The 25,276-nt window shown below is 49.9% G+C and overlaps 1 protein-coding gene across 1 annotated transcript in view; it reads right to left on the bottom strand.

Annotated features, from left to right (window-relative positions):
- Positions 1-25,276, bottom strand: part of SIM2 (SIM bHLH transcription factor 2) — a 54,832-nt gene that overhangs the window by 11,843 nt on the left and 17,713 nt on the right. Inside the window, exons 4-7 of the mRNA XM_032276923.1 lie at positions 21,871-21,979; positions 17,874-17,959; positions 14,528-14,727; positions 8,863-8,969 (exon numbers count right to left, since the gene is read on the bottom strand). Of these exons, the coding sequence (XP_032132814.1) occupies positions 8,863-8,969; positions 14,528-14,727; positions 17,874-17,959; positions 21,871-21,979 (502 nt within the window). The remainder of the gene's footprint in view (positions 1-8,862; positions 8,970-14,527; positions 14,728-17,873; positions 17,960-21,870; positions 21,980-25,276) is intronic.

The following is a 25,276-nucleotide window of genomic DNA, read 5'->3' on the forward strand; positions in this document are numbered from 1 at the left end:
ACATCTGCTTGGCTACAGAGTTCCTGAAAATTGGGCCTATGGGCCCTTCTTTTTTTTTTTTTTTTTTCCAGGACAGAGTCTTGCTCTGTTGCCCAGGCTGGAGTGCAGTGGCACGATCTTGGCTCACTGCAACCTCTGCCTTCCAGGTTCAAGCGATCCTCCTGCCTCAAGCCCCACTACTAGCTGATATTACAGGCATGTGCCACCATGCCTGGCTAATTTTTGTATTTTTAGTAGAGACAGGGTTTCGCCATGTTGGCCAGGCTGCTTTCGAACTCCTGACCTCAGGCAATCCACCCGCCTTGGCCTCCCAAAGTGCTGGGATTACAGGTGTGAGCCACCACGCCTGGCTGCATGGGCCCATCTTCTATGCCAAGCAGCTCAGGCAAAGGCTCGGTTCCCCTATAAACCACGATTCCACCTCACTGGGAGGCAGGCAGGGGAGGAAGGTGCCAGAACCTGCAGATGGACAGTGGAGAGGTAAAGCTTCTCCAGGGAAGGGAAGGATAGCACAAGTCTAGAAAGACACCAATAGATGCCCGGGTCCCCAGCTCCAGAACATTCCTCCTTCTCAATGCAGGACTGGCCCCTGGCCCTAACTAGCAGCTGCCTGAGCAGAGATTCGGGGAGGTGGCCAAAGGGGCCGAGTCTGTGGCTGTACCAGCTGGCGCTGAAGGAAACTCCCCAAGGCTCATATGCAGCAGAAATGCAGCCTTTGTACCATTGCACTAGGTGAGGCCCAGTCTCTACCCAGACACTCCCTGGGCTGTCCGTGGCCCTTTACAGTTCCTTTTCACCTTGCAGATGGCTCTTTCTCATCCACATCAAAATATTTCGGTGCAAAAGAAAATGCTGCAAGGAGTTATTCACCTTAATATTATAAAGGGTTCACACAGATTGATAAAAACACAAAGACCTTAAAGCAATATAGGCAAAAAGCATGAACAACAATTCATCAGAGAATAAATATAAATGGGTAAAATGATGAACAAATGCCCAACTCCCTGTCCATCCCACCCATCAGATCAACAGACGTTAAAATAGAAACAAACGTTGTACGATTCCCTTTACATGAAATGTCCGGAAGAGGCACAGCCAGAGTCTGAAAGCAGATGAGCGGGTGCCAGGGGCTGAATGACGAGGGGCACTGGGAGTGAGAGCCCCTTTTGGGATGAAAATGTTCTGGAATTAAAGGTGATAGTTGTATAACACTGTAAATATAACTAAAAAACACTGAAAATGGTGAAAAAGGTAAATTTTATCTAAAAATAAAGTAATAAAAGGCGAACGTGTGATACTGGCTAATCTATGATGAGAGACATTTTCTTTTTTCTTTTTCTTTCCTTCTTGTTTTTTTTTTTTTTTTTGAGACAGAGTTTTACTCTGTCGCTCAGGCTGGAGTGCAGTGGCATGATCTCAGCTCACTGAAACCTCTGCCTCCCTGGTTCAAGCAATTCTCCTGCCTCTGCCTCCCAAGTAGCTGGATTACAGGCACCTGCCACCAGGCCCGGCTAATTTTTGCATTTTTAGTAAAGGTGGAGTTTTGCCATGTTGACCAGGCTGGTCTTGAACTCCTGACTCCAAGTGATCCACCTGCCTCAGTCTCCCAAAATGCTGGGATCAGAAGCATGAGCCACCACGTCCAGCCAGTGAGAGGCATTTTCATGTGTGATGGAAGGATGAGTTGGTGTGGTCCTCTGGAAAGCAGTCTGATGGCTCATACTCTCTGACACACCGATTTCACTTCTAGGAATTGATCCTATGGAAATTGTGAGCAGTGCAAACACAGATTTATATACAAAGTGTTTCACTGCAGTCTTGCTGAAAATTCAGGGAAAACGGGTGGGGATAGACAACTGTTCAATGGTAGGGAAAAGAGTAAATAAATTATGGCAAACTATGCAGCCAGTAAAATGATGATTAATAAGAAATTACCACATTATGGGAAATGTGTATGATACCACGTTGTGAGGAAAGACAAGATTCAGAAGTGTGTAAAGTAGAACCCTAATTATGAAAAAGTGGGCACATGCACACACCACCCCCCCCAAACTGTGTTATCCTGGAGAAGCTACCAACCCCCCTGTGACTCAATTTCCTCATTTATAAAAAGATGATAATCAGTCCTTATGTCATATGGTTGTTGAGAGATTAGATGATCTATTTGAGGATTTGGAATACTGGCAGAACAGCTGATGAACTCAATACATATGAACTCTTATCTGACTGAAAGTGACAGGTAATTTTCATTTTCTTCTTTTCAGCTTCCCTTGACTTCCTAATTTCCAACAAGAAGGAGGTTTAATTAGAATTAAAAGGTATTTTTTTCCATGGGAAAAAAGATTGTGGGGTTGGGAGGTGGGAACCCAATCTTCATCAGGATGAAGCTGGAGACATGAGGCCGTGCTGCTGTGTAACAAGCATGCCAGTACCACCGGCTGGAGAGAGGCCTCTCTGGGACGGTGCCGAGGGCGGCGCTTTTCCGCCCAGGCTTAACATCTGCATCTCAACAGACTCAGATCATTGCTGAAAGGTGTAGGCAAGGGCAGTGGGAAAGACAGAAGCCTGACAACACTTCTCCTTTGGGGGTTTTTTCTTCTTTAACGAAAAGATACATGGCGTCTACTTCCAGCTCATTTCACAGGATTGCCTCATTCTATCCATGCTACAAACGTGCGGGGTGGGCAGCACCAGGAGATGGAGATCAACAGAGCTTGAGGGCACAGCTGGGGTCCAGCCCAGGTGTCCTCAAAGTGGCAGCTGTGGGCGGAGGGAGGAGCAGCTGCCTCCAGAAAGTTCTCTACAACTGTTAGGCTGGTGCAAAGGTAACTGCAGTTTTACCATTAATTTTTTATTTTTTGGAGACTAAGTCTCGCTCTGTCACCCAGGGTGGAGTGCAATGGCAAGATCTCGGCTCAATGCAACTTCCGCCTCCCGGGTTCAAGCAATTCTCCTGCCTCAGTCTCCTGACTAGCTGGGATTACAGGCACCCACCACCAGGCCTGGCTAATTTTTATATTTTTAGTAGAGACTGGGTTTCTCCATGTTGGTCAGGCTGGTCTTGAACTCCTGACCTCATGATCCGCCCGCCTTGGCCTCACAAAGTGCTGGGATTTTAGGAGTGAGCCACTGCGCCTGGCTGCCATTACTTTCAATGTAATACATCAAATAATACATCTTGGGATGGGGTGGGCTCACCTTTTAAGGGAGACTCGGCCAATTTGTTTATGGTCCTAAAATAATCAAGAGATGCACCAGGCTCAGCGTGAGGATCCATCCATGGATTTAGAGAGAACAAGTGCTTGCTAAGCTCCTCAACCTCAAAATCTATTCCCAGCAGTGCCTGTCAAGCCCCTAGGAGTTTCAGACCAGCCTGGCCAACATGGTGAAACCCTGTCTCTACTAAAGATACAAAAAATTAGCTGGGCGTGGTGGCGGTTTCCTATAATCACAGCTACTCGGGAGGCTGAGGCAGGAGAATCGCTTGAACTCGGGAGGCGGAGGTTGTAGTGAGCCGAGATTCCGCCATTGCATACAGGGTGAGACTTCATCTCAAAAAAAAAAAAAAAGAAGGTGAGGAAAGCTCTGGAGAAGAGAGAAGCATCTTAGGGAAGAGTCCACAAGGGCCGCATTGTAGGGTGGACCCCAGAAGACGGGCTGAGCCTGACAGTCAGTCCCCTTAGGCACAGAGCAGAAGGGACAAGGTATACCTATAATGTCAAAAACTGCCTCCAAGGATTAGGACAACAGTACGATGATTTACTGCCATTACTTATGGCTCCCCCTTAATGCACAAGGTTCCCCACACCTTCATCAGCAAGACAAAACCAGCCTACGTCCACACACGGCTCCAAGGGCATCTACAGAGGATCTAAGCCAGGCACCGTGGCTCACGCCTGTAATCCCAGCAATTTGAGAGACAGAGGCAGGTGGATCACCTGAGGTCAGGAGTTCAAGACCAGCCTGGCCAACATGGTGAAAACCCATCTCTATTAAAAATACAAAAATGAGCTGGGTATGGTGGCAGGAGCCTGTAATCCCAGCTACCCAAGAGGATGAGACAGGAGAACTGCTTGAACCCAGGAGGTGGAGGTTGCAATGAGCCGAGATCATGCCACTGTACTTCAGCCTGGGTGACAGAGCCAGACTCCATCTCAAAAAAACGGTAAAAATGATGTGAGTATGAACTAAACTTCTTCATCCATTTCCAGGTCAGAGGCAAGCAAGGCAGCAGCAGAAGCCAGCAGAGATTATCAATCCTATAATATCAATCAAACACCCTGTCCGATGGGCTGGAAGCTCCTTCCAAGTCGACCTGCTGTTTCCAAGCCTCTGTCCTCTGCTTCACAGCTGTGCCATAGAGTGGCTGCAACCTGGTGTCCCTGGTACCAGATGTGCTTGTCGGTGTCACAGTGTTGTTACTCAGAATGCCTCTGGACGCCTCGTGTGTTCAGTTAGCCACAGGCTCCACCACTCCCTATTGCCCTATACTTGCCACTCATTCAAGTTACCTGTCTGGCCCATAAGCATTGAGTGCATGACCACTGTATGTCATCTGGAGTGTGTTCTCCCCAGATTTCTGCTAGGTACTCTATAATGTCCTGAAATTTTGTTATAATGGTTATTGCTTGAAACTTGTAAACCACCTATTCAGGCCTCAAAGCCTTTTTGGGACACTGAAATTTTTTTTTTGAGACAGAGTCTTGCTCTGTTGCCCAGACTGGAATGCAGTGGTGCCATCTCTGCTCACTGCAACCTCCGCCTCCCAGGTTCAAGTGATTCTCCTGCCTCAGACTCCTGAGTAGCTGAGATCACAGATGCACATCACCATGCTGGGCTAATTTTTGTATTTTTAGTAGAGAGGGGGTTTCGCCATGTTGGCCAGGCTGGTCTCAAACTCGTGACCTCAAGTTATCTGCCTGCCTCCGAAAGTGGACATTACAATATTTTCCCAGCTGGGCATGGCCTGTGTTCTCTTTGTGGTCTGGGCTTGGCCCACTCTGGGCAGGAACCCTCCTAGAGAGCGGGTGAAATTCCCAGCAGCCTTGGAAGAATATCCACGCGAACATCATGGTTTTTCCAAACTGTTTTTCCAAACAGCCCAGTACCCCTTGACACAGATTGTCAAGTTTATTGATAATGAGCCCTTCTCTGCCTACGCACCAGGTGGTCCTCAGCCCTCCCTGAGGGTCTGGGACAACAGATCACAAGCCTCTGCCAGCTCTCCCTACATATAAGAAAAGTCTCCCTAACATGAAACAGCGGGGAGGAAGAGGAGGCAGGGGAGGCAGCTCACTCTCCCTCTGCTTGATGACATTGGCTCTGGGGTGTCGCCGGGGTTAAGTGCCAACCTCCCATGGCTGTAGCCAGTGGACAATACCCTTTGTGGCTCCTTCTCCCTGGTTCACTCCTCACTCCTCTACCCATGTCTACCCACTGTCCAAATCAACCAGAGCACTTCAACCAGAAGCTCAGGGGCAGCTTCTGGAGTTTCAGGAAATCAAACAGGTGCCACCGAGCCCTAGGGGTGGAGAGGCAGGAACAGGAGGCCTGGAGTGGGCCCCTCTGGCCCAGGTTCTGCACCACACCATGAAGACCCTGACTCTGAAGGCCCTGCTCTGGAGCTGACTGTCTCCCCACAGAGTTCTGGCTTTGGAGAAGCATGTGACGTCCCAGTTGAGTGCTCTGAGGGGAGGCTGCTGCTCAGCCCTGCAGGTGGCTCCCACACCAGAACCAAAGAACCCCCATCATCTGAGGCTGCCCTTGCTGCCACACCCTCTAAAAGCTGCCAGGGGAAACTGAGGCAGGCACACTCATGGTGAACCCCAAGACCACACTAGCCCCCGGCCTGACTGGGGTATCCTCCGTCCTGGTCGTGTCTCTGCCACAGCTAAGTCAGGGTCACAGGACAGCAGCAATCACTGTCAATCTCACTATTTTCTGTTCTCTTTGAATTACCAATTCTGGCTCATTTGGAAAAGAAAGCTGTGCCCCATCTAATTTCTAAACACGGCTGCCTTTTCTGCTTGTCTCTTGGGAGCCTGTCCTGCTTGCCCTTTCAGAGTCCCATAGGACAACTGCAATGTCTGGAAACTTCCAGTGAGATAAAGTGGCTTGATCACATAAACCACAGGAGACCCCTCAAATAAAATCACCTGTGGGTCTGGTGAGGCAGGCTCGGGAGGGCGGGGCTCCTTCAGAACAGCCACAGCCGCATCTCCAAGGTGAGGCCTCACGGTGTGATGTGGCGGTGATGGCTGACGGCGCCAGGGCTAATGGGTGGTTTTGGCTCCTGCCCCAGCTCCACTGCCGCCCCTGGGCAAGTGGCCCGAGTCACCCTGATCACCTGGGAAAAGGGCACGAGAGGGACTTAGCTCCCCGAAATGCCCGCAGGTCAGAGTCTGTAAGTGAAAAGCATCCACCCACGATGGGCACACAGGAGCCACTGACTCAGCCTCACTGTGGCCTTTAGTACCATTCCAAAGCACAAGGGGAAGAACATCCCTGCTCCCTGGGTTAGCTGGGCAATGTGAGACAAAAGGTAGTGTGTATTTAAAAGGAAGACTTTTGTCTAGGCGCGGTGGCTCACGCCTGTAATCCCAGCACTTTGGGAGGCCGAGGTGGGTGGATCACTTGAGGTCAGGAGTTCAAGACCAGCCTGGTCAACATGGACAGACCCTGTCTCTACTAAAACTACAGAAATTAGTGGGGTGTGGTGGCGGGCACCTGTAGTCCCATCTACTTGGGAGGATGAGGCAGGAGAATCACTTGAAGTCAGGAGGCGGAGGCTGCAGTGAGCTGAGATCGCGCCACCGCACTCCAGCTTGGCAACAGAGCAAGACAAAAAAAAAAGAAGACTTCTGATTCCCTTAGTTTTCTGTCTCTGTGCTTAAAGGCCTGACTAATTCCTGCCTTTCAGCCCTCTGTGAAGAACAGGTCTTCCCTTGCTGTAATTCAGGGGTACACTTTAGACTCCCCCAGCATGTTCCTGCCTCTGTGGAAGGGGGCTCCAGATCCCCCCCACCCCGGGGGGAGCGCGTGGAGGTGTGAGCCCTCACCTTCGCTCTCCAAGTCCCAGGCTGTTCCGGGTGCACAGCACAACTCCATGCCCTTGAGGCGGATGCCTCTCTCATCTCCCAACTGCTCCTGCTACCCCAGAGTCCCTCCACTCCCCTCTTCATATCTGCCTGTTCAAGTATCCTGGACATGGAATTCTAGAATTGAAGCACCATACCCAGTTTGCACAAGAAAGCTTTCTAGCTCCCAAATTAGTGATACTAGCCTAGAAGTTCCCATCCAAACACTAGGCAGTTGCTTCTTTACCAAGCTTGGTCTCCAGAATGACAGGGATGATTATGAGATCATGATTTGGTCTTTAACAGAAGAAAGAAAAGGGTTGTTCACACCTCTAAGTCTCCACACGCAGCAAGGAGCAAAGAAGAAGCTGTCCGTGCCTGCCCAGCCATAAGTCCTGGTTGTTAGGGGTTTCTGTCTGTAGAGACTTGGGGAGAGAAGAGCAACAGCGACACCCTGGAAGTATTGAGTTTCCCGGATCCCAGCCCACACCAAACCCAGCACATCACGCAGCTGTGGGTCCAGCGGCCCACCTCCCATGCAACACCAGCAGCCTGTCCTCTAACGTCCCTCAGCCAACACAAGGCGGAACAAGAACAGAGGACATGCCATCTGGGCCACACTGCAGAAGGCCCAGCTCCTCTAACCGTCTGCACCCCATTATAAAGCACCCCCAACCAGCCATAGGTGTGGCAGGGCTGGGCAGCAGGAAGATGAGGCATTCCACTCCAACCAAATTATTCTCTGCCTCGGTTTGGATTCTAAAAGAAAAATGTACGGCCGGGAACGGTGGCTCATGCCTGTAATCCCAGCACTTTGGGAGGCCGAGGCATGTGGATCACTTGAGGTCAGGAGTTTAAGACCAGCCTGGCCAACATGGTGAAACCCTGTCTCTACTAAAAACTCAAAAAAGAGCCAGGTATGGTGGCATGCACCTGTAATCCGAGCTACTTAAGAAGCTGAGGCAGGAGAATGGCTTGAACCCAGAAGGAAGAGGTTGCAGTGAGCTGAGATCGCACCACTGCATTCCAGCCTGGGCGACAGTCTGTCTTAAAAAAATTTTTAATTTTAAAAAAGTAAAATTGTCATTTCTTTACACATTTCAGTGACTAGAGCACCCCCCTCTAAATCCAGATGTTCCCAAAGTGCCTCCATTGGCAAATCAAATTGGCGTTTGTTCACCCTTTCCAAGGTGACCTCTCCCATCATGGGACAGTGGCCTCCCCTGGCTTCCCCTAGCTGGCAGGTGTATGGCAGTTGGACACAGGGCTCTGTATGGGTTCAGCTCCTAGCTCCGCCACCTCCCAGCTGTGTGAAGGTGGGCAAGTGGCTTATCTGGACCTCAGCATCCTCACTGGTAAAATGAGGATCATGACCATGAGATCCCCCTCACTGAGCTGGTAACATATTTAGTCACTTAAACTAGTGCCTGACAGCAGTAAGAGCTTCGTAAGTAGCAGGTCTTCCGCCATTGTTGCTGTTATTCGCAAATGGTGTCCAGACATCACAGAGTTTAGGTTCCACATCCACAATCTAGAATCCAGGCAGCTTCCTGAACCTACACCTGCCAGAGTCTCCCTGGAAGGGTGCATGTGGCTGCCTGAGAACCGACAACAGGCAGCCATACTTAATCATGGGGTGGAGGAAACCATACCGAAGGCTTGAGATTCAAATGTGTATCATGGATGATTATTGCACCAACAAAAGGGACACGTCCCCCCAGCTCTGTCCTCAGCACCTCCTCCCTGACCAGTTACCTCCCGTGGCTGGGGTGGGCGCGCTACTCACGGAGGTGGTGTGCGTAGCGGAGGTGGAACACGTCGCAGCCATGCACATGGTGGTACAGGGTCTTCTCGATCAGGTCCTGAGGCTCGTACCCCGTCACCTCGGTCACCCTGCGGGGGCACGGTGGCTCAGTGAGTTACGCCACGCTGCAGACTGCCTTTCATTTAAACTAACCTTGGTTTTGCCAAGTAATCAAGTGCTAAAATCAAGTGCTCGAGGGAGAAATGTTGATTTTGGAAACTGAGAATGATCTTTTTTACAAGAAGCAAGTCTTTGAACTCTAGTCCGGGGCAGGATGTAGCAGTATTCATGAACGGGAATGTTCTTCTGAACCCACTGGCTAAGATAATGTTTGGGATGGCTTAAAATTGTAGCCTTTTTCGAGGTTCAGCTTACCGGGGAATGATTACAAGAGCTTTGATCCTGAGATTGCAAGAAAGCTCCCACAGGGAGAAAGAACCCACTCCTGGAAGGCCTCGGGGATATGGTCCTGTACGAATTTTTTAACAAATTGTGGTAAAATATACATAATATAAATGTCACCATGGTAACCATTTCTAGCGTACAATTCAGTGGCATTTATTGCCCTCACAATGTTGTGGAACAGGCATCACTGCCCCTTTCCAGAGCTTTCCATGACCCCAAACAGATACTCTGTCCCCATGAAACATCAGCCCCCGCTGCCCCCTGCCCAGGCCCCAGTAGCCTCCCTTCTACTTTTTTTTTTAGGTGGAGTCTCACTCTGTCTCCCAGGCTGGAGTGCAGCGGCGTGATCTCGGCTCACCACAGCCTCTCGGGTTCAAGCGATTCTCTTGCCTCAGCCTCCTGAGGAGGCTGGGACTACAGGTGCCCACCACCACACCCAGCTAAATTTTGTGTTTTTAATAGAGATGGGGTTTCACCATAATGGCCAGGCTGGTCTCTGTCTCCTGACCTCATGATCTGCCCGCCTCAGCCTCACAAAGTGCTGGGATTACAGGCATGAGCCACTGTGCCCAGCCTCTACTTTCTGTCTCTAGGGATTTTTCTCTTCAAGATAGTTCACATCCATGGATGGTATACCATGCGGCCTTGTGTGTGTGGCTCCATTCGCTCAGCACGATGTTTCCAAGGCTCATCCATGCGGCGGCATGCGTCTGAACTTCATTCCTTCTTAGGACTGAATAACTTTCTGTTTTATGTAGATCTCACCTTTGGCTCATCCATCCCTCTGTCCGAAGACAGTTGTTCGCACATCTCGGCCACTGCGAGGGCAAGTGTTTAAACCTCCACTGCATGCTGGACACCGCCGATTGGCACAGATGGTCTCAGGATGAAGCCATTGCGTGATTCCTACCATTGGGAATTATGGAATAACTGGAGATCTTTAAGCCTCATTTCAGGGGTCAGTTGGTTCAGACGCCCCAAAAGGCAGGATTATGACCTAAGATATTGTGACTAAAAGGAAAGCCTTAAGCGCTCAAGAGAAATGGAAGCACTTTCCCAGGACTTATGTGACACAAGCCCTCTGTGTTCTCATCAAGCCCAGGGCACATGGATTTCCCATTTCGGCTCTTTGAAGAAAAGTGGCTCTCAGCACCCAAGACCACATCATCACTCGCATCAGGATGGCTGTGGCTGTAGGTGGAAGCTGCATGTGGCAATGATGGTTTCCCAGGCTCTGGGCAATGGGGCTGGGCACCATGCCCTTGAAGGAGGTGGTCCTAAACATCTTGCTGATAGATATTCAAGAACAGATGAAAGAGAGGAACGTGCAGGCAAAGCTCTGGTGCAGAGTCAGTCCTGGGGGCCGGGTGAGGTGGGGGAAAGGGAGGGCCGGGGCTGGGGGCTCTCCCTACTAGGATAGGAGATGTTAGCTGTAAATTAAACCAGGAAACTTAACCTCACTTTCATTCTTTAAACCGCTTCCCTTTCTGTGAAGCTCTGCTCAAGCTCTGGGTCATAAATCTCGGGAGATTCATGTTTCCCTGGAATCACTCGCTGTTTGGCATACACATTTCCATGGTAGGAGATTCTTCTGGGGCAGGAAGGAGACAGGGCTTGCGGTACGGGGGGAGGGATCTTGCCCAACCCAGAGCCATTTGGGGATCGGGGGACTTGTCTAAGGGCCACCTAGAACTTCAGGCCCCATCAGACTCTAACTCTGTGTGGCAGGAAAATTGATCTGTCTGGCTTCCCCCAAAAAGAAAACCAGGCATCTCTACTGCGTGGGGATGAAAGAGGCTTCCCAGACCCTTTGGATGCGCAGTTATAGCACAACGGCCCCAAACGTGTAAATGAATCAGAAACACATGTATTAAGTTTCTCATCAAAGTACACACTGGCTTTAAAAATTAAAGGGAAATGGAGGGGTTTGGCAGGGTGCCCTCCCAGTTTTTTCCAAGCTTCTTGTGTCTGAAGACCTGTCAGAAGGATCTGCCAAACCCCAAACATCGCTGTGTTCACCCATCCTTAGCAAAAGCATCAGCTCCAGTTTCAAAGTGAAATACCACAAAACCCCGACGAACCCAATTTCAGGTTATGGCGAGTTCAGCAGTGTCTGGGACTGCGCGGGCTGTGGAGCCAGACAGGCCTGCCACCCTCACTCCTGTGACTTGGGGCCGCTGGACCTTGGGCCGAGCCCTCGCCTGGCTCCAGGGTTTGTATGCAGAAGGGACATCTTCCCACCCCACCCCGCCGCTTGGCCACTCTGCTGTCCTCCTGGGGCTGGGCCAGCCCAGGCACCATCCCCCCTGGTCACAGACTGACTGTGGGGACTGGGAAAGTCTCTCTGTCACTCTTCTGACCCCTTTCAGGCTGTCCCACATGACTGCAGCTCAGAAAAGGCATCAAGGCTTTGCTAGAAGCTTCCTGATAAGGTAGGAAGAACCAGGGATGGGGAGAGGCAGGACGTCTCCTTTGAGAGCACGAGCGTCTCTTCTGTGCACTCTACGGGTGCAGACCCCACACCCTGAGATGTGGGAGCCCTCACTGGTACTCCAAAGTCCCATCCAGGCCCTGTCCCAGCCCCTCAGGCACCACCTCCTGTACCCGCGGCTGCCTTTCCAGGCAGTGTCGATGGAACAGGCTGAAAAGCCCTCATGTCTCTCCTCTGGGGATGCCCCTTCTTTCCTGTTCTCCAGAATTCATCAGTCTCAGGGGTTTCCTAGAATGACCAGAGAAAAACTAGGAGACAAAACAGGGAGAAACCAGTCGGATCCGCCTGGATCTTTGATAATGACCTTGGGCAGCTGATGTCCTTCCAGCTGCCTCTCAGAAGTGGCTCCCGAGTCAGAAAAGAGGGAGCAGAGGGGTGCACATGGCTGGGAGAGCTTGGCCGTCTTCTCTCCCTGCAGGGCCTGCCTCTGCAATGCAGGAAAATGGCATTGGTCGCTCTTGGCTGACCCCAGAGGTGCTGGCAGCTTTCCCCAAAGAGCACTGCTTCCTCTCTGTTTGACATTTCTGGGAAGATGCTGGTTACCCTGACAAGCTCACCCTTGTCATTTCCCTGCCTCTGAGTGGTCCTGAAGTGCATCTTAAGGAGCCAAACCAACTCCTGTCTTTTTCATTTTTCTTTTTTTGAGACAGAGTTTCGCTCTGTCACCAGGCTGGAGTGCAGTGGCACAATCTTGGCTCACTGCAACCTCTGCTTCCTGGGTTCAAGCACTTCTCCTGCCTCAGCCTCCTGAGTAGCTGGGATGACAGTCATACGCCACCACACCCAGCTAATTTTTGTATTTTTAGTAGAGATGGGGCTTCACCATGTTGGCCAGGATGGTCTGGATCTCTTGACCTTATGATCCACTCACCTCAGCCTCCCAAAGTGCTGGGATTACAGGCGTGAGCCACCGTGTCCAGCCTCCTGTCTGTATCTCTCGTCCCTAACCAGGAAAATTTGTTTTTTTCTTTATTGAGCATCAATAAATGGTTAAACTGATCAATTTTATGTAATGTGTATTTTGCCACAATTTTAAAAGTGAAAAAGGAAAGGAAGCAGTAAATCCGGGCTTCTGGACATACAGAAAGCAAAATATATCTCTCCTTTCCCTGCCGAAGACTCATCGCACACACACCCCACATCAGGAGTGGGTCTCTGATGTCTGATTCCTGCTTGCACAGCTGAGGAACCTACGTGCCAAGAGCCGAAGTGGCCTTGCCGTAAGAGAGGCTTTGCTCTTTCCAGTGCTTCAGTGTACTATTGAATTTCAGCTTTCCTAGCAGGGAGTGGGCAGGCTGCTCTGCTATTGTGCACATAAGAATATAGAGGCCTCGGCCGGGCGCGGTGGCTCAAGCCTGTAATCCCAGCACTTTGGGAGGCCGAGGCGGGTGGATCACGAGGTCAAGAGATCGAGACCATCCTGGTCAACATGGTGAAACCCCGTCTCTACTAAAAATACAAAAAATTAGCTGGGCATGGTGGCACATGCCTGTAATCCCAGCTACTCAGGAGGCTGAGGCAGGAGAATTGCCTGAACCTAGGAGGCGGAGGTTGCGGTGAGCCGAGATCGCGCCATTGCACTCCAGCCTGGGTAACAACAGTGAAACTCTGTCCCAAAAAAAAAAAAAAGAAAAGAAAAAAGAATATAGGGGCCTCACTAGCATGTGGCCTCCAGATTTGGGAGGGTTTCGATTGTTCCACAGCGTGGACACGTGTCAAAGCATCACACTGCACCCTACGAATACCACAAAACCCTGAGGAACCAAACTCTGATAACCAAATGCAGTTAGCATTTGTCAGTTAAAAATTAAGTTCCATTTTAGGCTGAGCATGGTGGTTCATGCCTGTAATCCCAGCACTTTGGGAAGCTGAGGCAGGCAGATCACCTGAGGTCAGGGGTTTGAGATCAGCCTGGCCAACATGGTAAAACCTCATCTTTACTAAAAATACAAAAATTACCCAGGTGTAGTGGCAGATGCCTGTAATCCCAGCTACTCAGGAGACTGAGGCAGGAGAATCACTTGTACCTGGGAGGCAGAGGTTGCATTGAGCTGAGATCACGCCACTGTACTCCAGCCTGGGCAAAAGAGCGAGACTCCATCTCAAAAAAATAAATAAACAAAAATTAAAATTAATTTCAATTTTAAAAAATGTGTTGAGACTGCACCTGGCTCTGGCGGAGAGTGAAGGCCACTCCAGCAGGGGTCTGGAGAACAGGTCCTCCCGAAGCCAGGGGACATGATGTCATCGAATCCCCTCCTCCCAGCCCAGATGCAGACAGGGGCCCCCGTGAGCTGTGAGCAGAGCATCCCCCAGAGAAGGCAGCCTCTCTGCTCCCAGCCTCAGCCGTGTGGGGGCTTTACACCAGCCTGAGTGCTAAGGCCCACACACCACACTCAGGGTGGAAACCTTCTGTGTGTTCTAAAGTCCTCCTTGGACACAGAAGGCAGCGCTCTGACATCAGCCTTCAAAAAAGGCCAAGCTGTGCTCACAGCACACATTTTCATTTCAAATTCTAGTGATTCAAATATCAGTAAGTAAATTAAATAAAACAAGTCCCCGAGTCCTAAGGCTGCAATACATTCTTTCAGTTCATAAATTGGTTTTACTTAATCCCTTGCTATTAAGTCCACATTCATAGTACGACTTATTCCTTGTTGGGATTTGGCCTAGGCTGCCGCTTTCAGGGGCCATTTCTGCCACCAGTGTCTTCCAAAAGGCCACAGCCGTGGCGGCAGATGCCAAACTCACCTGGAGTCCAGGAATATCAGCTTCAGGTCGAGGCTGGCCCTGAACATGAACATGTTGCTGTGCAGCTTGATCTCGGTGATGGCACTGGGTGGCAGCGACTGGCCCACAGCCACCAGCCCCACGATCTGGTAGCAGGAGTCATACAGGGCCATGTCCAGCATATACTGCCTGATCTTCAAGTAGCCACTGCAGTGGATGACCTGGGAGTGAAGAGGGCAGGGTCAGCCACCGGCTGCCCAGGGTTGGGCTGGTGCCCACTCCTCCTGGCTCATTTTCTCAAGTGTGCTGGTATCTCTCCCAGCCCAGCTTCTACTTCACTGTGCACCCCAGTGTGCTGACAGGCACTGGTCCATTGCTTAGGAGAAGTGGAGAGCTGTGCTTCTTACAAAACAATATGATAGCCGGTGGCTCATTCTTGTCATCTCAGCCCTTTGGGAGGCCAGGATTGGGGGATCGCTTGGGTCTAGGAGTTTAAGACCAGCCCTGGCAACATGGTGAAACCCAGTCTCTACAAAAAATACAAAAATTATCCAGGCATGGTGGTGGGTGCCTATAGTCTCCGGCTACTTGGGAGGCTGAGGCAGGAGGATCCCTTGATCCCTGGAGGCGGGGGTTGCAGTGAGCCGAGATTGTGCCACTGCACTCCAGCCTGGGTATCAAAACAAACAAACAAACAAACAAAAAAAGACAACGACAAAAAATCATAATGAAATAAAAGGGTTGTCTTTCCAATTAACTTTACTATCAGTAACTACAAATTAGGGCTCTGTGGTATATGATGGAGATATACATTATTAGCTCACTGCCAGGCTGTGAGTAGGTGACACAATAAAGGCACCTGGCAGAAGCCAAATCTCTACAAAAACTTTTTAAAAAATTAGCCAGGCATGGTGGCACATGCCTGTGGTCCCAGCTACTCAGGAGGATGAGATGGGAGGATCACTTGAGCCTATGAGGCCAAGGCGGTAGTGAGCTGTGATTGTACCACTGCACTCCAGCCTGGGCAGCAAAGTGAGACTGTGGCTAAAAAAAGAATGAGCCACCGCGGCAAGAATCCTCACACCAGTGACTGTGCTGCTTGCCACTTTCCGACAGGACTGAACTTGGCATCTGTGTCACTCGACGTGGGGTCTCACTCCAGTAAATAAACAATTCTTTCGGTAGATTTTTTTTTTAGACAAGGTCTCACTTTGTCACCCAGGCTGGAGTGCAGTGGTGCAATTGTGGCTCACTGCAGCCTTGACTTCACGCTCCAGTGATCCTCCCACCTCAGCCTCCTGAGTAGCTGGGACCACAGGCATGTGCCACCATGCCTGGCTAATTAAAAAAATTTTTTTTTGTAAAGACAAGGTCTCACTATGTTGCCCAGACCGGTCTTGAACTCCTGGGGTCAAGCAATCCTCCCACCTTGGCCTTCCAAAGTACTGGAATTACAGGCGTGGAGCACCGTGCCCAGCCCCAGTACTTCGTTTTTAATGTATTTTTATTTCCTTTATTTATAATTCCAGATTTTATCCCCTCATAATAATAAGCCAGAGTGGCCCTGTAGAAGCCCTTCCAATTGCCATCGTCAGAAAGCAGACGGACGAGAATGCAGTGTTTCAGTGTCAGAAACATCCATACAGCCTCAAGCCTCCTACTGGAAGCATTTATTCAAGCTACAGTCTGTGAAATCTTGATAGGATCGTTATCATCAGGACAGCAGTGAAGCATCTTAGCCTTAAATTCTGTTCCAAAACTCTTCCTCCAGGATTTCTGAATGCATTCATCGCCTCTAGGGCTGAAACACATCTTAACCCCCCCCATCTGTTCTTCCATTTTACTAATGAGGAAACCAAGAACAAGACAGTGTCGTGTTTTGCTTAAGATTGGACAGTGGACAGTTAATAAGTGGCAGAAAAAAGTCAAATCCCAACCAGGCACAGTGGCTCACTGCTGTCATCCTGACGCTTCAGGAGGCCAAGGCAGGAGGACTGGCTGAGGCTAGGAACTCAAGACCAGCCCGGGCAACACAGTCAGACCCCCATCTCCACAAAAAATTTTTTGAATTAGCTGGGTGTGGTGGTGTGCACCTGTGGTCCCAGCCACTCAGACGGCTGAGGTGGGAGGATCATTTGAGCCCAGGAGTTTAAGGGCCCAGTTAGCTGTGATTGCACAACTGCACTCCAGCCTGGATGACAGCAAGATCCTGTCCCTTGACAGAAAGACCCAAGTTCCCTGAAGAGTGTCTGTTGGCACTTGTGGGCTCCCCACCCTGGCCCAAAGAGGCTTAGCATCTGAAACACATCCCTCAAACTGTAGCAGCAATGTGAGATACAGGTCAAAGGCTCAGCTCAGAGTGGGATCGAAGAGGGGGGATGGGGCGGGGCCTTCCAGAAAGAGAGGACAAAGGCACAAAAGCACCAAAGCACCCTTTTCTCTCACCCCACCTTCCTCCTTTTCTAAGGGGCAAATCCTCCTGGAAGAAAGTTTCTAGCAGCCTCCAGCCTCACAGTGATGGGTTATGATGTCTGTCCTCCAAGGTGGGAGAGACAGCAGCAAAGGCGCCCGGGAGGAGGGTGAGGAGTCCAGAGAGAGGACAAAAGGGTTGGTGGGGGGCACTCAGCACAGACTTACCCCCACCCACCTTTCCCTGAGGAGCGGCTGACTCTCATGTCTGAGACTCCACCTTCTCCTCCATTCTGTAATTAACCAGAACAAGCGGTGGTGTCTGGCAGAGAAGTGCAGCCAGGGAGGAGCATGGGCTGGGCTCAGAGTCCCAGCCCCGCCACCAAGCCCCTTTTGCCGTCCCTCCTCTGGTCCTTGACTACAAAACCTGCCCGGTGCCACTCATTCCAAAGGGCAGCTGTGACTCTTGAGAGAGTGGCCCAGACGCGGTGCTGCGAGGAAAGCTCTCCTTGTACCTTGGCACTGGCTCTAGCATTACTGTCGTGCACACCGTCATCGGCAGCAGGGAACTTGGTGGAACATCCCGAGGGGAAGAGCAGTGGCTGTGCTCTGGGTACACTGCCGGCTGCACCGTGCCCCGGAGGATAGGCCTCCATAAACTCCAGGGGCAGCGGCTCCAGCGGGGCTGGCCCTCATGCAAAGTGCCAAGGTACTAATCAAATCTGCCCAAAGCCAGACTGAGTCCGGGTCTTATGTGATGAATTCCAGCCAGCCCGGGACATCCTGCTAAAACACCGGCTCTCATGTGTGCCTCCAAGACACTGAGCACCGTGTTGCTGGAGAGGGTACGTTAGTGGAGAGGACACGTGTGTGCTCCGTGCCTTCCTTTTTGCAGACGCTCTTGAAACCACAGTGAGGACCCAGGCCGGCTCCTCCCCACACCCAGGGCTCCCCGTACCTTGTATCCGCTGCAGGTCAGGCCCGCGTTCCTTTTCGCCAAGACGCACTTCATTCGAAGAAAAAACGACCTCTCTATCTCATACTCTGCAAGCAGGAGTGAGGTGAGGTTGGCAGCTGTCCCTCCGGGCTTCCCCCATCCTTCTTCCAGCCTCACCAATAAGTTCCCAGGGCCAGATGCAGCTGCCAGAGGCCTCTCAGCATGCCCAGACCCTGCCCAGAGATCTTTGGCCTTGGCTGAGATCTGGGTGGGGGAGTGGAGACACCAGCCCAGTCCTGGTGTGGCTTCCTCAGCTCTAAAGGAAGGCAGCCAAACGAGGCCACCCCTGAGGCCCCAGACGGGCCCTGCAGAGCTCCACCTGCCATCGCCCGCTCCTGGGGGCTGTGGGCTCCAGGAAGGCCCAGAAGCCTCTAACCTCCCTCAGGGTAGCAAGACTTGAGTGCGTGTGACCCGGGCTCAGCAGATCCACACTTTCAGCCTCACTCCCAGCTCGGAAGGACCACGCCGTTGTCTCTGTCTCTCCAGGGTTCTGCCCTTCCTACTTACTCTCTTTGCTTCCACAGGCCTCACACACAAATCTCTGACCTCGCTATTGTCAATGCAAATGTGTCCCCTAAGGAAACACCCTCTGCTTCAGGAAGGGACACCAATGTGCTGAGAAACAAACAGAGCAGGACCTCTCAGGGAGGATGAGGTTACCCCACTCTAAATAAACAGTCCTTTGGTGGAGGTTAATAAATGAATTTTTAAAGGAAGTTTACCACTAGGAATGGAAGCAAGGTCTTCCACACTCCCTGATGTCACTGCCCTCTGGAAGCTCAGGAATCACCAACTAGGAATCCCCTACTTGGAGAGGCTGCCATATTTTACCCACAATTCCCCCTGCAGCTAGTGTCTGTGGGCAGGAGGCTTCCCTCTAACATGGCCACCTGCCCCAGCCATTTCTAGATAAGCAAGGGGAGTGGAAGCTCAGGTCTAAAATATAGCATCCTATCATTAACTACTAAGTTCTTGGGGGAGCCCATTTCTCACGCATTTATCATAAAACAATGGGGGTCATTGCAGACACAGAAAGTCAGCTCTGCAAGGGAGCAGCTGGGGAAAAAAAACGAGCCCTTGGGAACCTCAAACCCTGCACCCCTCGGTTGGCTGTGGAAATGAGTCAGGTGCAGCCTCAATGCTTCCAGCCCTTGTTGCTTCAGACTTGAAGGCCACAGAAACAGGGGGTAGAAAGGTCTCATGATATACCCAAGACTCATTTGCTCTCATTTACAATCCCTCTTTGGGAGGTTATGACCCAGGCAAGGTAAAACGAAATCAGGGGTAGGGGAGAAAGGCCAGTCCTATACAGTTAACATACTGTGCAATTTTCAGCCTGGGGCAGTGGCTCACGCCTGTAATCCCAACACTTTGGGAGACGGAGGTAGGTGGATCACCTGATGTTCAAGACCAGCCTGACCAAGATGGCAAACGCCATCTCTACTAAAAATAAAAATAAAAAAAAAAAAAAAAAAAAAAAAGCCAGGCATGGTGATGGGCACCTGTATTCCCAGCTACTTGGGAGTCTGAGGCAGGAGAATCACTTAAACCCGGGAGATGGAGGTTGCAGTGAGCCTAGACCACGCCACAGCACTCCAGCCTGGGCAACAAGAATGAAACTCCGACTCCAAATTAAAAAAATAAAAAATAAAAAATAAAACAACGCATACTGTGCAATCTTCAAAAACAATAACAGCACGATGTTCTGCAATTCTCTAAGACACCTGTCATCTTTGTCCAGCTTTAAACAACCCCAAAGGGAAAGAATGTGATTCAGGTGCGATGTTCTAGCCTAGCCCTCATTTTGTTAGAAATTACCTCTTCAGAGCCATGACTCATGCTGATGTATGCAGACATATCACTTCCAAGAATCAGACCTTAGCTACAACTATGTCCCCCTTCTCATTTCAGAAGCCAATATGCCAGACTCTCTCCACGGTAAGGAATAATTAAACTCCAGTGACTGTTTCTGGAGCTGGAATCTGGGGGCCCCAGAACTGTCTGCAAGGCATTTTACAACTGACTGTGCCATTCTGTATTCTCTCTTCCTAGCCCGAGAATGACCCCCGCAGAAGAGAGCAATAAGAATGCAACTCATTTCTTTCCTGCAGCTAGCTGCTCTGTTCTCATCACCCTTAAAGACTCTTCTTTTGCATTTCGTTCCACTGGGGTATTTTGGCCAAGCTGGGTACCATAGTCCAAAGCACACACAAGACCCATTTGTCAAGAGGCCCGTTGGCCTCACTGGGCGGCTGGAGGGAGTTAAAAGGCCAGGCTCCCTGGAATAAGTCCTTCTGTATCTTCCTAGCACTCACCGCAACTGAAATTTAAGGAGTCATTTGTGTGACGACCAGGACTTCTTGATTTGTGCCATGGCACAAAACCTACAGATCCTTACTTAAAGTAACAATTTTTTTTTTTTTTTTTTTTTTTTTTGAGACGGAGTTTCGCTCTTGCTACCCAGGCTGGAGTGCAATGGCGCGATCTCGGCTCACCGCAACCTCCGTCTCCTGGGTTCAGGCAATTCTCCTGCCTCAGCCTCCTGAGTCGCTGGGATTACAGGCACACGCCACCATGCCCAGCTAATTTTTTGTATTTTTAGTAGAGACGGGGTTTCACCATGTTGACCAGGATGGTCTTGATCTCTTGACCTCGTGATCCACCCGCCTCGGCCTCCCAAAGTGCTGGGATTACAGGCTTGAGCCACCGCGCCCGGCCCTAAAGTAACATTTTTAAATACATAAAATAAAATATATAAGATTATTGTGGGAAGTACAAAAGTTCCTTTTTAAAGTTTCCCTTCTTGTTAAAGAATAAGTTGATAATAATTTTGTGAAGCCCTCTCCTATGTAGCTGTTAGACATGCCGTGCTCACAGGCACATAGTACATTCTACGTCCTTGTACTTTAACCAAGATATCTGTGCCGGACGTGCTCACAGGCATGTCCCAGCTCTCCATTGCTTTTACCTGCTTAGAAAAGTTTTAAGTTGTTAGCCAATTGGGTTTTAGTTTAGATTGTGAGGTCTGGCTCCAGCCAACGGAGATCAGACACAGCAGTAAGGAGGACGCCAAATGCGTAAGGGATAAATTTGTGTGTTTTCCTTTGTTCATTGTACTCCTGTGGCAAGATGGCTAGTGAGAGTACCCTTCCTGCAGTCCGGGAAGTAAAAATTGCATTGCTGAAAGACCCTTTGTCTCAGTGGTAATTTTTCTTTATGGCACTGAGCATCTACTTCCAACAATTACCAAAAAGGCAACTGTATTGGAAAATAATTATCAAAATATTTCAACACCGTAATATGGATATAAAAGTGCTGCTTTATTAATACATGAGAAGATTCGGTGCCAGGTCTCTCAGAACTCCTGAAATTTTCAAGTAGCCATGTGGAACATAAGCAACATGTTTAAATACCTGCACAACTTTAATATGATCTGGAAAATATCTGTGATTTCTGTTGTTAGCAAAGCCACAGGTACTAGTGATCCCAAGATGGTTTATCGTCTATAATCAGAAGTAAAGGAAATACTAAATTTCAACTGGAGGAAACACATATGTAATTTTCCCCCCAAAATTTCATGGACTGCCCCCAGATCCCCGAGTTTTATGCACAGCATCTTGGTTAAGGAGAAGCTTGGTCTAGACCCGTGACCCTGCAATCCCTGGAATTCTGAACCAAGAGCATATGAGGGGAGCAGGCATAGACCACTTCTGTCTTTTACCTAGCACTCCACACAGTTTCTGGCCAACAATAAGAGCTTGGTGAATGCTGGCTTAAAAGACACAGGTAGACCTGCAAATCCCCACATGGTGGGTGCTGTGTGCGTTTTGGAGAGACCTGGGCTGGCCAGTCCTAGTCATGCTCCAGCCACTTGGCAGATGTGGGAAGCAAAGCCCTGAGTTCCACTTAAGAACACTGCCTTGCTTTTAGTCTGTTTTTTTCCCTCTGGACGGAATACCTTGGAGCAGGTGGTGATGCAGCGGCTGGTGCGCCGTGAGGACGGCGGTCATCTCGTCGTGGTCGGAAGGATGGATGTATTCATAAATACTGTTGCCCGTGAGCTCCACCTGCCGCAGAATGGAAGGGTCAGAAACGCCACCACCTCTCTGGGATCGGCACAGGGGGAGGGGCAAGGTGTGTCATAGGTGCACACCCTGCCAGGAACAGAACTTTGATCTCTGCTGACAACCCACACCTTGGCCAAATGCAGAAACAGTTTTCTTTTCTCAACAGAGCTCAGAGCTCTGAACCGTCCCCCACACTGTCTAAAAAGGCCAGGGCACCAAGGCTTGAGCCTGCAGCCAAGAGAACCCTTAGCAGGAAGAACTAGAAAGCGAAGGATGGAAAAGGTGGGTGCCAGATGTGGGTGGCGCTGTGGGTCTGGGCAGTATCCTTCATACAGAAGAGGACTTGAAACTGACCCAAGCCAGGGTCTCTGTCCTTCTCTTGCGGGCGATCAGAGGGTACTGGCCGGCCAGGAGGCCAGCTGTCCTGTCCACACTGCGCTCCCTGTGGAGCCTTGTCCACTCCGAGACCGACTGGCCAGCCATGGTGGGGCCCCATTGCGCCCAAGGAGGACACACGCTCAGACAAAGGCCCTTTCTTCGTAGGCTCTGAGCCAAGCCCCTCAGGCACTGCCAGGCCTCTCTCACATTGCCAGCAATGTGTCTCTGGCCCTCCCGGTCCAAGATGACTGTGCTGATTCTGTGGCTCCCGCCCAGGGGTGTGGCTGGGGCTGTGCGTGACCTGCGGGAGGGTCTGGGCCTGCTCCAGAAAGCCATGTTATGTGAGGATTATGTCCTGGGGTTGCTGCCTCAATAGTCTTGACACCACCTACTTCCAGACACAGGCCACATAGGACACGTCCATGTCGCTTTGCAAGAACAGGTGGCCCCGGGAAAACACCCATCATAGTTACGATTCTCACACAGAGGTCCCTGGTGGCCCAGATTCCTGAACTTGAGAAACTTTTGAATGTTCTCCCAAACATAACTACCAGGAGGAGAGATGACACCTGGACCCCCACCCACCTTAAAGATGGACAGTGGCATGGAATGTTCTAGAAATGACTAGCAGAGTAGCCTTCTTAGCAGTGGTGGGTGGGTCCTATTTTTAGAGCTATAATCCATAGTGCTGAGGGTATCGGACAAGGACAGTGAGTCGGTGTACCCCAGCACTGTTCAGGGGAGGCCCGGGGCAGTGGTGGGACTTCCTCTAGTGCCAAGAGGTGCCCCCACGCCCAGCCTAAGAAGAAACTCAAAACATGTGGGAAACCGTCCTTGGGTGGCGAAGTACCTGGGGTGGGTCTGGAGAATTCCTTCTCCGACCCTGCCCCAAGGAGTGAGGGTAATTTAAAATAACAAAAGGAGGTCATGGTGTGTCTTGTCCCGAGCCACTCCCCTTTTATTTTTAGGTGTGTCTTGCTGCAGGTGTCGCTGGGAGCTCTGGCTCTCCATCAGAGGAGAGACAGCATGATTATCTGCAAAGCGCCGTCCTGAAGGTGCCACCTCACGCAACAGGACAACCAGCCAGCTGCTTAATGGAGCAGTTCTCCTGGGAGCTGCCATTCCAGATTAGCATCTAGGTCATGCTTTTACTTGGGACCAAGGGGTCATGGAGGAGGGAAGTGATTTATCACACTCCTATGAGCCCGTTCTTCCAATTTGTTAAGATGAGTGAGTTGCCTTCTTACTCAGAATAAATTACACTTCTGGTCTGCTAAGTCATCTTGTCCCTAAAACGGCTCTCACAGTTCTATTTTTTACATTATTCATGGAATGTTTCCTTCCAATATGATGCAAACAGAGCCACAGAGAGCATCCTATTAGAGAAGTCTGCCCTCTCCTCTACCGAACACCCACTTCCCACGCCGGCACTGTTCTCAACACATGTCCCAGACGGACATTCGCTTTTTTTTTTTGAGATGGAGTTTTGCTCTGCCGATTTCTCTAATAGGAGCAAGAAGATTTCTCCAATAGGAGCAAGAATGTTTAGTTTTTATTTTCTTAAATGAAATCCTGAAAATTTATTACAGGATTTCGTTTAAGAACAATAATGAAAGCTAAACATTCTTCTTTCGAGTCATTCCTGTTAATCCTTAAAAAGTTTAAATAAACCAGCGCCATGTAAGCCAGCCATTTGGGACAGGACCATTTCCTTTTCCTGAGGGTGGCAATGGGTCTGCATTGAGAAGTCCTGTCCAGGTATGGAGTGACAGAGGCTAAGAAATAAGAGAGCTGGTTTCAGAAAGTATATATTGACACTTGGGGAGGCCAAGGCAGGCAGATCACCTGAGGTGAGGAGTTCATGACCAGCCTGGCCAACACGGTGAAACCCCGTCTCTACTAAAAATACAAAATTAGCCGGGTGCGGTGGTGCACAGCTGTGATCCCAGCTACTCAGGAGGCTGAGGCAGGAGAATCGCTTGAACCTGGGAGGCGGAAGTTGCAGTAAGACAACATTGCAGCACTGCACTCCAGTCTGGGTGACAGAGAAAGACTCCATCTCAAAAAAAAAAAAAAAAAAAAAAAAGAAAGAAAGAAAATATATATCAACTCATAATTTCAGCAGTTTATTTTAAAAATGAAAAATAACAAAGGCCAGGCACAGTGACTCAGGCCTGTAATCCCAGTACTTTGGGAGGCCAAGAAAGGCAGATCACGAGGTCAGGAGATCGAGACCATCCAGGCTAACATGGTAAAACCCTGTCTCTACTAAAAACACAAAAATTAGCCGGGCATGGTGGTGGGTGCCTACAGTCCCAGCTACTCGGAAGGCTGAGGCAGGAGAATCACTTGAACCCGGGAGGTGGAGGCTGCAGTGAGCTGAGATCATACCACTGCACTCCAGCCTGGGCAACAGAGTGAGACTCCATCTAAAAAAAAAAAGGAAAAAAAATAACAAAATAGAGAAATTTTCTATTGGCCTATAATTTCTCCCTTCCCCATGTTTTTAGGGAAAAATGATAATTCTGGCGTGCTCAAAGTTCTTTTCTAGAAAAAAGTAACTGATGTGTTTTAGGGAAAATCTTGACATCTCTGCACAAAGACCCTCCATCTGTGCTGATTAAGGGTTAGATTTGTGTTTTAATCCCAGAGTAGCTTCTTGTGTTTTCAGAGTTCCTGCTCTCATCACATGCGTTTGAAGAATGAGAAGGCTGAGGTTGCATAGATGAAAGGCTTGGTTTTCTGAAAACTCCAGTCTGTGAGAAAATGCACAGGAAAACTCCAGAGCTGTCTAGGAAGCAACACAGCCTTCAAATAACAGAAATGTTGTTACAGAATAAATTTCGGAATGATAAAACAGTACTGACCTTAACTCAAAATTATGGTTGACGTGGTGTTTCCTGTATTTACGTATCTATC

Source organism: Sapajus apella, unplaced genomic scaffold, assembly GCF_009761245.1.
Source record: "Sapajus apella isolate SASKATOON/1434 unplaced genomic scaffold, GSC_monkey_1.0 scaffold8, whole genome shotgun sequence".
Lineage (NCBI taxonomy): Eukaryota > Metazoa > Chordata > Mammalia > Primates > Cebidae > Sapajus > Sapajus apella.